Below are 14,287 nucleotides of genomic sequence, written 5' to 3'. Positions count from 1 at the left end.
GGTCATTAGGGTGGCGTCCGCTCCACCGAGAGTCTGCAGCCGTTCTCCCCGCGGTTTACCGCTGCCACCATTTGTTTTGGTGCACAGTCCTCACCATGTGCAGTAAGAGACGACGTCACCATTAGTGTGAGGCTACGAGCAGGAAGGAGGCGTAGTCATTTATTAAGCATCGCTCAGCCGGTAAAGAAGATCTTCACAGACATTCACAGCAGTGTTCAGTGTTTATAACAAAACTGCAGTGGTTCTTACTGTGACTAGTAGCTGCTCAGCTAATATCCAGTCGCTCACGCTCACAGCCTGATATAAGCATACAGCTCCTATCCAGTTGCTCCTTGACTAACTCCATTAACCTCTGTGGTCTGTATTTATACTCTAAGCTCAGCCCTAATGAGGCTGGAACATACCACAGATTACAGGGGTAAGAACACACCACTGGTTTACCATCAACCAATGATATAAGTATATGAAATGTCAGCAACATCTCCAGTTTCTTTACCTGTAAGTACATTTGCATTCAGCTACAGCTTTAACTGACTCTTTCTCTTCTCTCTATGGGTTTTACTCCGGCTTTACTCCCCCTCTCCAGGATGGCTGTGACATCACCCAACTCCTATAAGAGGAGAGAGGCCTCTGTGCCACCATTTCCATTGAATCAAGGTAGGTGTGCAAGTTTATTCATCTTTTGCAACTGCACTGTCCTATGAGGTGTAATGTCAAAGCATTTTGGTGATATATTCTGCCCACTTTTAATGATAAATGCGGTGGTTATGTGTATACATCTGAAAAGCTGTGGTCATGTACTAGCTAGTGTTTGAGTTATGCTCAAAATGAGCTAAAAGGTTTTTTTGTTTGTTTGTTTTTTTTTTTCCCCAAAACAGTCACAGACTAGAGGGTTAATTTGTTTGCTTGAGTAAAATAAACATAATTGAGGTATGGGGTCATTTGAAACTAAAGAATTTTAGTCAAAAGTCCAGGTCTGATCAAAGTCTGAAAGGGTTTTAAACTCTGGCTTTGAACCAATTCGATTAATCCCCAGCCCTAACCATGCGCAACAAAGGAAGGGAAGCTGCTTTGATCACGTAATTCTGCTCTCTTCTCAGCAGACAGAACAAAGCTAACATCCCACCTATTTTGTGCTCTCAGATCTACTGAAATCAGACAGAAATGATGTGCAGTGGTGATTTGTGTGGAAACGCCATGGCAGGAGAGGTTGGAACCGTATTTCGCCTGGTCAGAGGTGGAGAACATACTTTTGTAACAGCAGTCTTCAGTAGACTGAGCCTGAGCAGATGAATTTTGACTGCTTAAGCTGTGTGGAAATACTAGCCAGAGTCTACAGGCAGTCTCCTTACAAACTGGACCTACTAGGCTAAAATCAGCCTTAAAACCAGCATCAACAAATATTATCTAAAGCACGTGTTGGTGTTCATTCTTTTTGGGAAGCCTGCAGTCCCCATTTCAGAGAAATCTGCAGGGATATTTTTCCACACCTCCAAAGTTCAGTGCGTTTTCTGCTTTTTATGATCCAAATGATCCATAGTACCGAACACATGTGGTGATGTTGAAGTCTGGACTCTGGAGTGGTCAGTCCACTGTTCTGAGAACACCAGCAGTGTCTGTTAAATGTGTGCATTTTATTTTTTTGTCTGTTATTCTCATGAGTGGCTACTTGACAGGAAGCAAGCAAGCAAGCAAACAGGTGTTGTCACAAAGCAGCTTTACAGAACAATCAGTATTACAGAAAGAAAAGAAAGGAAGAATCCGGGTCCGAGCCCCCATGAGCAAGCCAGTGGCAACAGTGGCCTGGAAAAACTCCCTAAGGCCAGAGGAAGAAACCTTGAGAGGGACCAAGCCTCAGAAGGGGAACCCATCCTACTCTGGTTGACACTGGATAGCAAACATTTAGTATAAAGTATTATAGTACAAAGTGGGAAAAACAGGTGGGGCAGCTACACATCCTTTCAGTCTCATGGTGCCAAGTTGTCTTCTCACAGTGGAAGGATGGACAGAAACACCTGTAGGTTTTTAAGATCTGAAGCAGCTTGATTTTCCCCTCTCCAGGATAAAGGGTTTAAGTACTGTTTACCACGATTTTACCATTATGTACATTAGTCAATAAAGTGGCTGTGTTTGTGTAAATTACACATCGCGAGCCCTGGTTCCCATCACCACAACAGTAAAGACATCAGTCAGCAAGTTTCTTTACAAAACTTTACATTCACTGAGTTTTTATGAATTTTCAGTTTAACGGCTGAATTATACCGAAATGTGGAAAAATCCGCGGGCTTCCCCTTTAATTCATTTAGACGTGATTTCACCATCGTTCACCTTCCAGCTTATTATCTCCCACATTTCCGCGGTTTTCCCAGCACTTTTCCCACGTCTTTTCCCAAGTGGGATCTCGCCCACTTCCTCAGCGCTCAGGGTGATGTTGGCTGTAAATTAAACAACCAGAGGAAAAGCTTAAACGACCTGCTGCTCTTCTGACAGGAGCGAGAGGGGCGACTGAAGCTCGGTGAGCGTAAACTAATCGATATGTCGCCTCTTCGCTTCACTGTGTTCAAATATCGATCATAATCCGCATCGGTCACACAGCGCTTCTCTGATTATACACCCGCTACATAATCCTCAGACTAAACTACTGATCTCTCTCTCTCTCTCTCTCTCTCTCTCTCTCTCTCTCTCTCTCTCTCTCTCTCTCTCTCTCTCTCTCTCTCTCTCTCTCTCTCTCGCCCGCTAGTTCGCTCCCTCTCTGCTGAGTCTGCGAGTCTGTGAAGAAAGCGGGACTTTTTTGGTTGTTCGCTCAGCGCCCTGTGCTTTTTTACACCGTGTGGTCTTTCAGTCTCTCAGGCAAACCGTGAGTATATTCACATTAAGCTTAAAGGCCGCGGAGATGGAGGAAAGTTTGGGAAGAGCAGCACGTCTCCTTATAAAGAAGTTATGGCGCACGTCTAACTGTGATGATCCCTTCAGTCCGCTCACATTGGCCAGCTGTGCACGGAGATGCACAAAAAAATAACTTGCTTGAGGATGGGAACATCGATAAATACGACTTTTCGCGTAGAAGCGAAGAAATTTGTGCTTTTTAGTTCTAAAAGTGCGGTTTTGTCTTGTATTTTAGTGCGTTACTTGCTTACGTCATGACGCTGTTGGGGGAAAAAACGAAGAAAAGGGACATGTAGGCTGTTTTTCACCGGCTCAGCAGTCAGTCAGTGTCACTGAGCGTCTCGGAGAAGAGTGAAAATAATATTCTCAACGATTTTTCCCCCCATTGAGGTCTAAAATGCTCATAGGAAAGCGCTGAAGACTCGAACTTGTTTATCTGCTCGCCACTCTTGAACTTTTGCCAGATTCCCCCATTTTAGTGACCGTGTGCAGCCTGGGCCTCTGACTCCCTGTGGAAAGAGAGGAATCCTTCTGTTTCACTCCCCTGTATAGAACATATGGCTGTCTTGCTTACTTGCTTTTTCCCACATGAAGGGAATATGCTCGAGGTGCACATGCAGTGATGAGACAGGCCTACAGGATAAGCTGTTAAAGAAGGAATAGAGAACAGAACCTGGAGGGCTTTTAGTGTAACCAGTAGCACAAGATGATTAGGTGGCCAGACTGAGCAAGCTGGGATTTGGATTTGGTTCAGGACACCAGGGTTAATGCGTTAGGACACTTGGTCTGCTTTATGTCAAGAGTCAATACAGTTAGCCTGTTACTGTCAAAAGAAGAAGGGGGATGATGGCTCTGGGCAATATGATCATGACCATGATCTTCATTGTGACAAGTTATATCACAGTATGTCACAGTAAGCTTTTCTGAGCGTATGGATGATGAATTTAGTTTAAATATAATGTTTAATTGGCTTTAGAGCCGCACAGTATGTGATGTTTAATACAAAGAGTCATACATTTAGATCACTTTTAAAAACATGGCACTACATCTATTCCAATTTAATCAGATTGCGACATCGTGTATTGTGAACCTCTTGAAGTATTGATCATATTTTTGCCATCACTCACCTCGAGGACTGAGCAATATTACAGTAGTTATTGTTGTAATAAGTGTTACATTTATGGCATTTGGCAGACGGTCTTACCCAGAGCGACTTACAATTTGATCAATTTACACAGGTAGGTGAAGTGTTAGGTAGTGTTAGGAGTCTTGCCCAAGGACTCTTATTGGTATAGTGTAGGGTGTTTGTCCAGGTGGGGGATTGATCCCCAGTCTACAGCGTAGAAGGCAAAGGTGTTATCCACTACACTACACCAACCATTGAGTTCAATAAGTTAAATCAGAAGTGTCATGCTTTTTGAGTTGATCATAATGCTGGTGCTTAACTGAATGCATGTTTAATTAAAGATGGCATAAAAAGGCCTGTATAATTGGATGTAGTACAGTGCAATATGTTAAGTGTTGTGAATAAAAAAACTGCATTAATAATTCCTATTGCTTTTCCATTGTGGCATGATTGTTTTTTTGTCTATTCTAACATATCAAACCTCAGGGGGGAAAAAAAAACACACGGGATGATTTAAAAAAAAAAGCGCTTATTTTTACAACAGTGAGGTGCTTATAGGTACCAATCACATACCAATTGAAAGAGGGGGTCATAGAGTTTGACCATGTGTTGCGTTCTCCACTTCAGTAAGAGCTAATCCGTCATAACTGTGCAGTGTGTGCACTTCGTCAGCAGGGAACCTCCAACAGCTCAGAGCGTTCGTTGTTGGTTCCAGAACAATGGATGATTCCCGGGAATCGCTTTGAAAGAGCTCTGAGTGCAGTGACAGCAGACACGCTCAATCGAGTATGGGATGAATTTGACTATGGTGTTGATGTCCGTAAACCTGGAGGAGGTTCATACTGAGCACTTGTAAAATTACATAATAAACTTTCTCACTTATACCATTTACAGTTTACTGCACTGTTCTGTAATGATTTACAAGCGAAATGAGTCAATTTGACAATCTTTTTGAATCACCCTGTATTTTTGTCATAGCTGACCCTTAGTAAGGGCTAATATTGAGTTCACACAGACGGCATGAGTACAAACATAAACTGAGTCTCTGTCAGGTTTTCAGCACACTCCAGTAGCCTACTAATTTTCAAGCAAAACACGTTTTGTAATATATTCATAGAAACTCGTTGGGTAAGCACGATAAGAGGATAACCTAGTCACGCTGACTTGGAGCCTCAGCAGGCAGCACAGCAACCGAGAGTAATTAACAGTGCAGTGAGCGTTGGACTTGGCATGCTAATTTGGCCATGGCTCACCTGTATTTGCCAGGGTTGTGCAAACTACATATTTACACTTTGTTGCCAGTTTTTTTAGGTGCATATGCAGTGCATCTCAACTCTCATATCAGGTACACTTACTATATAGGAGCTACCTATTTTTATTTATTTTTATGGAAAGGGACCACCAAAGGACCATGACCCCATTTTAAGTGGTTTGCAGCATAACAGTAACACCAAACTGGTAGTGCTGTTAGTGATGTTTTTAAACCATTTGTACACTTACTGTCCACTTTATATGGACATCTATATATTATATAGAGACTGTAGCTCAGCATTTCCATCCACAGGGTATGTTGGGCATCTTTTAGCCCTTTATTAGCAGTCAGTTCCTGATCACAGGACCACTGTTGGCTGGATATTTTTGGAAGACCGTTCTCAGAGAGGTAGAAACCACAGCACCATCAAATAATATGCGTGTATATTTTCTCTCAGATGCTGCGCCTGACTGCAGGACGATTGGGGAGCCTGTTGTCCAGACGGGCAATGGCACCTCTCAGCATCAGCAATACCAGGATGGCCAGCCATGGACACGGTAATAAGGAAACTGTTGGAGGAAGACGTAAACATACATGCAGGCGAAAAGAAAAAAACAACCAACATAGTGTCTTAATGTTCTGGGCCGCCATTGCAAATCTCTGAAACTGTACTGGAGGGATGGTGGAGGAAAGTGCTGGTCCAAACACAGTACAAACTCACCTGTGGCGTTCAACAGGGTTGAGATCTGCTGGTTGTGAAGGCTGAGCACAAGATTTACATCACCCAGCAAGACGTCGCTGCAGCCTAACAGAGCCACCAGACCTTCCATCCCACACCTCCCCCACTGTAGGGTTGACTCATTTATGACTATACTAATCACTTGGTGTACAAAACGGAAGGAGGAGGACTCGTCCATCACTTTTAGACCAGTGTCTGGTTTTACGCCACTAAACTCTGATGTGCACTCATCTTTGTAATGAGGGCTAAATGCACTGCAGCCTCTGTATGATGCCCTCTGACTGAGTAGTCTGTTCACATCTGGCATTGATATCAGTCACCTGAGGAACAGGAATTGACATCTTTCCCATAGATCTAAAGGCAGATGTCACTGTTCAGTTTAGTAGTCTTTGAGAATGAAGCTCCTGCCATCTCATAATAATAAGCCCTCTTTCAGCATCGCTTTGATATTTTCTTCTTTGCATCTTAAATTTATCCAAAATTAAGGTTAACTGGGCCTCCTCAAGACGTGCTACAAAGCTTGGTAGGATATTAGCTGCTTCATTGTATCACAGTGCACCTATCTAGAAGCATCTTCACTCATTTCTGTGCTTACTTCAGACTTTTCTATTCATCTCTCCTGTCTGTATATACATGCTTACATGCCTACATTATTATTAATGCTATGTGATCTCTTCAAGTGGCAGGCGGTACCTCAGGCAAACAGTTTTATGCCAGCTTAGTGTGCCTAGTGTTCTTTATTTGTCCAGTAGGGGACACTCTCTCCTTTTTGGCATAAGAGTAAATCTTATGTATCTGATGTCTTGCTGTTTTTGTCATGCCATCACACAGAAGTGTCAGAGCAGGCCGACATGTCCGTCCCCCTGTACTGGGATCGTCGGGATACTCCTCTACCGGACAGACCTTACCAGGACACCCTCAGTGATGCTGATAAGAGCCTGAAACAGAAGGAGAAAGGACCCTGGAACGGTCTTTCAAATGAGGAGAAACTCGCCCGTTCGTATTTATTTTATGATTTGTCCATTTCTGAGGAATTATTTTTTTCCCATTGGACACGTTAAGTCATTAGAACATATAAAGGACTATTTCAGCTCTTCACAAGACAATGCTTTTTAATTACAATGCTGAATGATGGTTAAACTAACAAGTGAAACCTGCTGAGGTAACGCATTGAGGCACACAATTGAAAGGTGCTGCCTTAAGGTTTGGATTCAGTGGCTTGTAGAAATGTTGCCTCTGCTGTTTTATGCTTTGTTCTCCCACATTATTTGATTGACAGCATCTTTTGTCCTCTGTTGCCTGTCCCAGTGTACAGGATTATGTTTAAAGAAACGTATGCGGAGATGAAGAAGCCGTCCAACGAGTGGAAGACAGTAGTAGGAGGAATCTTGTTCTTTATTGGAATAACTGGTCTGGTGGTGCTTTGGCAGCGCATCTATGGTGAGGAGGACCAACACCGCAACAGTGTTAGATTTGCAATTTTGCATATATCCTGATTTTGTTAGTGGAAATGTATGTTCAGTAAGTAAGATGTCATTTTGAATAATGGCTGTTTTTAGTCGCCCCCCCATTTCAGGTGAGAATTAAGTGCTCATCAGTGGGTCCAGGCTTTGATTCCTATATGAATAGTTTACATTGCATTTTGTGTAATTACTGAATAATAAGCATTAGGGTGTGATGGCATGGGGTTACTTGAGTATAACAGAATTAAGGAGTACCTAGTAATGGGTCCTGATAACCGCCAACTTAATAATTATCTAATAGTTTGTAACATGACTGTTAATAATTGTACAGTTACATGCCAAAATTAACACCCCTGGTCTAATTTTTGTCAGCACAGTTAACACACCCTCTACAGTAAAACATGCTTTTATACAGGCCACATTGTTTTTCCCCCTCAATTAGTTGAATTTGGTTAAATTCTGGAAAATAAACAGTAAGTGTGCATTAAAATATGCAAAAAGTGTTGTCCGTACAGGATGTGTACTTTGAAAAATTTGGAAAAGTTTAAATCCATCAGATGTTTCGCATATGACTATAATAATTTAATACATTAAATGCCTCCATTTATTAAATGACTAACTATTTAGGTAGTAGTATACAAATAATCTGATTTTGAAATCAGTTTGTATTTATTTGACTTGACTCAAATTATATAATTTGCATAAAATGTCATCATTATGAAAATTGTCTACATCCTGTTTTAAAGGACTAAAATTATTTGCCAGCTTGTTAGTTTGTGATGCATTAAGTTTTTATTTGATTAACCATTATCAAGTAGTTAATACGCTTTTTTAAAACAATCATTTATTGGGTTCCTTTATATTGTAATATCCTTTAATATTGCAGTCTAATATCTAATATCCTTTTTATTGCACTTAATTATAATACATTTAAGAAACTTGTACTAGTGTTTTAGTCAGTTCAAGTAAATGCTTAATAATGCAAATGGTAGCACAAGAAACAAATGATCATTAATCAGCTATTGGATGATTAAGTTGCTATTTATAGGGGCCTGTTACCATTAATAATTTTTCTTTTCACCCTCTCAGTACTGAGACACTGTATATGGGCTTGGAAAACTCCTTATCCAATATAACTAGGTTAACATAATAGACCATGTGAAAGACTAATTTTTTTTTTCCCCCTTCTTTAGTGTACCCTCCTCCTCCTCATACCTTTGATGAAGAGTGGGAGGCCAAGCAGGTGAAGAGGATGCTGGACATGCGGGTGAACCCAGTGCAGGGCTTCTCTTCTAAATGGGACTATGAGAAGGGCCAGTGGAAGTAGATGCAGGGAGGGCAGATGAGTCTGAGCTTTCATGGCCCCTTGGGTATCTGCTGCACTTGATGCCATGAAGTGTCTCCTACCATCTTGTATGAATACTCCGTCCACTCTGGTATTCTATTACTTTGCTTAGAAGAGGCTTTGTTACTGCACTTGTTATGGTGAGAGAAAATGTTGCCGACACAGACAAATGTACTCTGGGACCTAAACAAGCTCCTACTGAGAGTTGTGTAATAAATCATTTAACATAACTTACTATGCTTTAACCCTTCTGTTAACTCATCATAGCATAGTGCTTTTTAATACTGAATTTCTCAAAGGAAATTGAATGAAAAAGAACCCCACAGTTAAACTAACCAGGAAATGTGTTGGTATTCGTTGGTATTGCAGTTGAAGCCCCCCACACACATTTAATGACCACAAGTGCAGATGAACGAGTTGAAATTGGTCTTTATTCACTTTTAATGATATCAGACATTAAAAAAAAAAAAAAGTCCTAAGACAAACAATTCATTCAGGGATGGTGTTTAAATAAACCCAAAGCCTTAAAAAAATAGTTTCTTTTTTTGTCTTCCTATTTTCAGGTGAACTTGGCTAAATACAAACACAATGAGTAACAAAACACCTCAAAGAAATGGAGTTTTAAGGCCATAGGAAAGAACACTATGCGTTTACACCAAATATAAATAATATTTTCAAATCATCAGAAGGCTTTAAATATTTTCACTACGCAATTATGCTACTCTAAATGTCAATTTAAGTTAACTAGTTTACATAGTGTCGTGCCAAGGCTGGTCATTTCACTCTGAAGCACTCTGCCAAGCTTTTCTCACACACTAGCAATCCTTCAGTACACACACACACATTCAACACGCACACATACAAAACACACAGCATGCAAGCAGCAAATTTTCATTATATGGAATGTATTCTGTAAAATCAGTGTCTACAGAGCAGCGATAATGTACATTTAGGGGCAGTTTTAAATTTTCCCCAGAGCTGTGCCAGCTCTTCATACGTCCTCTCTGGACAGCAACGTTAAATTTAGCTGGATCAGAAGAAAAATACACTTCATCATTGGTATCTGCCACTAGGACAAACTCTAAAATGTAACTTAATTCAGGTATATTGTACTGAGAATGTGCCAATAAAAAGAAATTTAATTGAACTGATTTCAGACTTATTTCAAAACTTGCACATAAATCTTTCAAATGTAAACAAAGTTATTTGGGGTGGAATGATGTGAAATGTGTTGTTCAGGAGAAACTTGGTTAAAACTGTTCACAACCAGTGATAGAAACCCAGATGTCTGAACCCTTGAGTGCCTCTAAAAGCTCATATTTATTACTTTTTTTTTTTCTTTTTTTTTTAAACGTGAAACTGTTACAGTGCATGACGAATTTGAGAAAAGGTTTGGCCTTGAATACATGGCCAGGAATAGATCTAAAAACACAGGCCTAAGTGGCTACATACAGGTCGTTGTAAAGCAAACCAGTCCTCAAGACCCTTTCGATTTACCATTATTTTCCCATTTATCAGCATTACAGATCACTGCTGTCTGAAACAAAACCTTGCATCTCCAAAATGGTAACTTTACAAGAGAAGGGGGAAAACATTTCACTTTTAATGTAAGTCAATGGAACCAGACTTTTTCCCACATCATTTTGGTTGGGTCATTTCTTCTAGTCCATTTATCATTAAATTTACACACAATGTTAAGGGCAACTGGTATTTTCAAATGGTCAAAACAAAAAAAAATCAAAAGGAGATACGAGGTTTTCTTCTGCCAGCTGTGATGAACCACAGACACCGCAGGTCATTTTGGTTATTAAATAAAGTTTCCATCATAGACACTGACCCCTAGTTCCTGTGACCACCACCGCAAACACAATCTGAGGCCCTAAATACCTCGACAATGACCCAGGTCACGTCAAACCACTCAGCATGACTTTGTTTACATCTGAACGTCTGGACTTTAGTCATCTTGAACTCAAGTGGGCTTCCTCTTTAAGGGCTTCAGTTATGGGCCTTTACTGGTCAGGCTCTGTCAAAATGTCTAGAAAATTGTAGTAACCCAGCCCAGTGTGTGAAACCCTGAGGCGTTTTGATAGACGAGTGGGTTTCTAGGTTGCGTCTGCCGTTTTCACCCACTGGATCTCACTATGTGGGTTAAAGACTGGGAAAGTCACCTCTACCGCCATTTCCCGCCGCCTGACTTCTTCACCCTCTATAAAATGCTCGACAAACCCCTCAGCAGATAAAACACGCCTTCGACTTGGCGTTTCTTTTGATTTAAACGTGTTTTGAAGCTTAGCAATCGGTTTCTTATCTTCTCCTCAATTTTTTTTCACGGTTTGACACGAAAGAGCGAGCGGAACAGCGGGGAGCAGCGCTGAGTGACGAGCGGATAGAGCCGCCATGACAGCGAGAGCAAACAGTTTAACGCGCCGGTTAAAGAACAGGCAGGGAGATGGAGAGATGACAGATTTTAGAAGGTTTTAACGTCGCACCTGTCTGTGGATGTGATCTATGAAGTGGCATGACGGGCAAACAACCTGAGGGTGAAACACATATGCGTATGGTGCTGAAGCCCATAGCACAACGAACAAACACAGAGCAATGTTTTGTGTTTCTAGGGTGCCATAGCTGTGCTCGCTTGCTAAGGGAATCTCCCCCAGTTCTCTCTGGTTCATGTAGCTGATCCCTTTTTCTGGACAGTTTAAGTTGAACTGCCAACATGAGTGTGTATGTGTTGGGGAAATGTTTTCTCGTGTGTTCTGGTCTTTAGTGTGGCCTTCAGTTTGATTCCAATCAAAGGCCAAACGAATAGGCCTCTAAAAATCCAGGGTGTTTCTGTCGTGTGACTGTGACCTGATCTGTCAGACAGGATTTAAGTCTAGCCTTGGACTAGATGGGAGAATATAGTTCAGGAGTTGGCTTAATCCCTGTCTGGGAAAGCTTTGAGATGTTAAAGCTAGGTCTCGGCCTGGACTGGTAGCCAACAGTTATGGGAAGTAAATGGCAGTAAAAGGTGAACAGTTGGTCAGTAAAAATAAGTACGGAGGAAATGAAGAGGCCACTCTACAAGAATGTTAGCTGAATCCAACTTGGTGCTGCAGTGTTAAATATCTTGGATGAGCACATAAGACTTAAAATAGAAACACCCCATACACGCACAGGCGCGCACACACACACACACTGCAAAGTAGAATTTCAACATTTACCGTACATCAGTGGTAAGTTAATTCTGACTAAAGCAAGTATAGTTTTACTATCTAAGCTGTATTTAAGTTAACATCTACAACCTGCTCTGATGGTGTTCTGAGCCTTTTGAAGACATATCACATACACCATCTCCAAGACCACACAAGACACCGGGGACTCTTGTGGCAATGCAATTTAATCTAATTTTTGTCTGTTAAAATGAGTTATTACATGATGTGTGTGATGCAGTTTAAGGTGGCAATTAACACAGAGAAATGCACCTATTCTACCTCCCCTTACAACACTCCCAATGGTGTAGAGAAAGTTAAGATGATAACCATATTTCCAAGAAAATAAAATTTAATAACGTTTAAAAAAAAAAAAAAAAAAGACACTTAACTTACTAGTGCCCATATCAGAACAGAGCCTCAGAATGCGTGAGGGAGCACTTGGTCCACTGGAAAACTGAATCTCAAACAAAGCTTTTGAACACCCCATCCCCAATAATGTACTTCGCTTCACACCACAAACTTTCAGGGGAGGTGTGGGCCTACATGGGCCTTCAGATGAATGCAAAATCAAGCTTACGCTGGGACTAAACTACAGGAATTTTTCACTGACCACGAACACTTTTTTGTAAGGTCTATAAGGTAACCTAGCGCAGGTTTTACTGGAAAAAAATGACAAATAGCTAAAGGATCTTTTTGAACTGTCCCAGAGGCCACAGGCAAGTCTATTCATGCATTATCAGGTGTTGCACTTCAAGACTGAAGGGGGAAAAAGCTTTAAACTGTAGTGCAGGGCTTTGAAAAAGCCCAATTAAACCTACGAAGGGTCAGGAGCTTAGAGACCTTTGATCAGGTACTGTCCTTATAAGCATTCTTTGTATTAGGGATCTGTATCCCAGCTACTTTCCATTCTTTTTGAACAGAAGAAAATAATGTGCATACTTAAAAGATTGAACATAAAGCAAGAAATAATAATAACAACAACTACACAGAACAAGGAGAAGTCGGTCAGCATTCTGGGCAGACTAATTCTCAACAAACAATCAATTATTTTTGATGGACAGTGACTTCCGCATCATAAGATACTGACCCTGTCTTGGGCCAAGTGGAAACAAACCCCCCCTTGGCCAAATGCACACGTTACAAGTGCTTCAGCAACTCGTGCAGTCCACGGTGCAGTGTGGTAGGGAGGGGTGTAAACATGACAATTCTTGGCAATAAAACAAAACAAAAAACAAACTTTAAAGAGGGTTTAAGTTCCTTCATTGTTTGCCCAAGGTCTGTGCTGCGAGGAGGGTGAGGCTGAATCTTCAGTGAAACCTCTTCCTGCTTACAGACGCTTCTGAGCGATGAGGGAGCCCACCACAACCCCTGTGACCAGGGTCATCCCTGCCAGCAGCCACTTCTTAAAGTTCTCCTGTGACCTTCTGCTCTCTGCTGCGGCATCCTTCCCAAAGATCTCTGCAAAGCGCTCCTGTGAAAGAAGAATATATTGGTATATAAAGATGTGACAAAAAACAGAATAATCATCAGGATAAAATTTGATGTTTTATATAGTATGTTTTTATATAGATTCATGTAATGTCTATATGGTTTTACAACCTAGTCTCTTATCTGTTGGATCTGTATAGTACAGTCAGTTACTGCCAATAAAGTGACCACTTAAAAAAAAAAAAGAACAGAAAACTCAGTATGCACTTGTAATGGAAGTCAACAGGCAGGAACATTATCAGTGCTGTCAGAGATATGCATCAAACTGTCAGTGGTAACTGATCGAGTGCTTCACATGCAGCTGATTGAGGTTAGATTGAAGCAAGCCAGAGCACTCCTTTCATTTTCAAAGTACTGCCTACAGCAAACTAATGACCACAGCGTAGTGGCTGATGGAAAATTCCAGCAATGGGCACAAATATTCTGTCTTTTTTGAACGGGAGAGGAAAATTCCTACTGTGGTGAAGCACAAACCCAGATGCACCCATAGGCCCAGGACTCCCTCCAATCATTCATACAGTCATTCTGCATGGAGGCTATGAAAACCAATCACATGGCACCATTGCAGCCCTGCCCATCACATGCCTCCATCTGGCCCCGCCCCTTTTCTAACAAAGCTTGTATGGCGTTGAAGCACTGCTTCACATGACCACAAGGGGGTGCACATTCCTTACATTGGGTCACGGGCCTAACTAACCTCATTTCACAGCAGGATTCTCCAGCAACCTCAATTTTTTATCTGGAATACTGAAAGGGGATTTCAGGCTTAATGCTGTAACCTGTTTCCTAAGGGG

The 14,287-nt window shown here is 41.3% G+C and overlaps 2 protein-coding genes and 1 long non-coding RNA gene across 5 annotated transcripts in view; 1 reads left to right on the top strand and 2 right to left on the bottom strand.

The window, feature by feature from the left end:
• The window catches only part of LOC108436298, a 1,180-nt gene extending 850 nt beyond the window's left edge, over positions 1-330 (bottom strand). For both annotated transcript variants that reach the window (XR_001858510.1, XR_001858511.1), the window contains exons 1-2: positions 250-330; positions 1-132 (exon numbers count right to left, since the gene is read on the bottom strand). The exon at positions 1-132 is cut by the window's left edge. This is a non-coding gene — a long non-coding RNA (uncharacterized LOC108436298). The remainder of the gene's footprint in view (positions 133-249) is intronic.
• Positions 331-2,707: 2,377 nt separating this feature from the next.
• Positions 2,708-9,346, top strand: LOC108436332. Its single transcript, XM_017712756.2, has 5 exons — positions 2,708-2,857; positions 5,722-5,821; positions 6,835-6,999; positions 7,312-7,443; positions 8,660-9,346. Exons 2-5 carry the CDS (start codon positions 5,722-5,724, stop codon positions 8,791-8,793), a joined length of 531 nt encoding a protein of 176 aa, XP_017568245.1. The 5' UTR covers positions 2,708-2,857; the 3' UTR covers positions 8,794-9,346.
• A 284-nt stretch (positions 9,347-9,630) lies between these two features.
• bcl2l1 (BCL2 like 1) overlaps positions 9,631-14,287 on the bottom strand; it is a 28,711-nt gene continuing 24,054 nt past the window's right edge. For both annotated transcript variants that reach the window (XM_017712753.2, XM_017712754.2), the window contains exon 3: positions 9,631-13,476. In XM_017712753.2, the coding sequence (XP_017568242.1) occupies positions 13,333-13,476 (144 nt within the window). In that variant the 3' untranslated portion in view covers positions 9,631-13,332. The remainder of the gene's footprint in view (positions 13,477-14,287) is intronic.

Source organism: Pygocentrus nattereri, chromosome 9 (genome assembly GCF_015220715.1).
Source record: "Pygocentrus nattereri isolate fPygNat1 chromosome 9, fPygNat1.pri, whole genome shotgun sequence".
NCBI classification, from domain to species: domain Eukaryota; kingdom Metazoa; phylum Chordata; class Actinopteri; order Characiformes; family Serrasalmidae; genus Pygocentrus; species Pygocentrus nattereri.
Note: the sequence above shows the minus strand (reverse complement) of the source record. Positions and strands in the feature narration are given on the sequence as shown.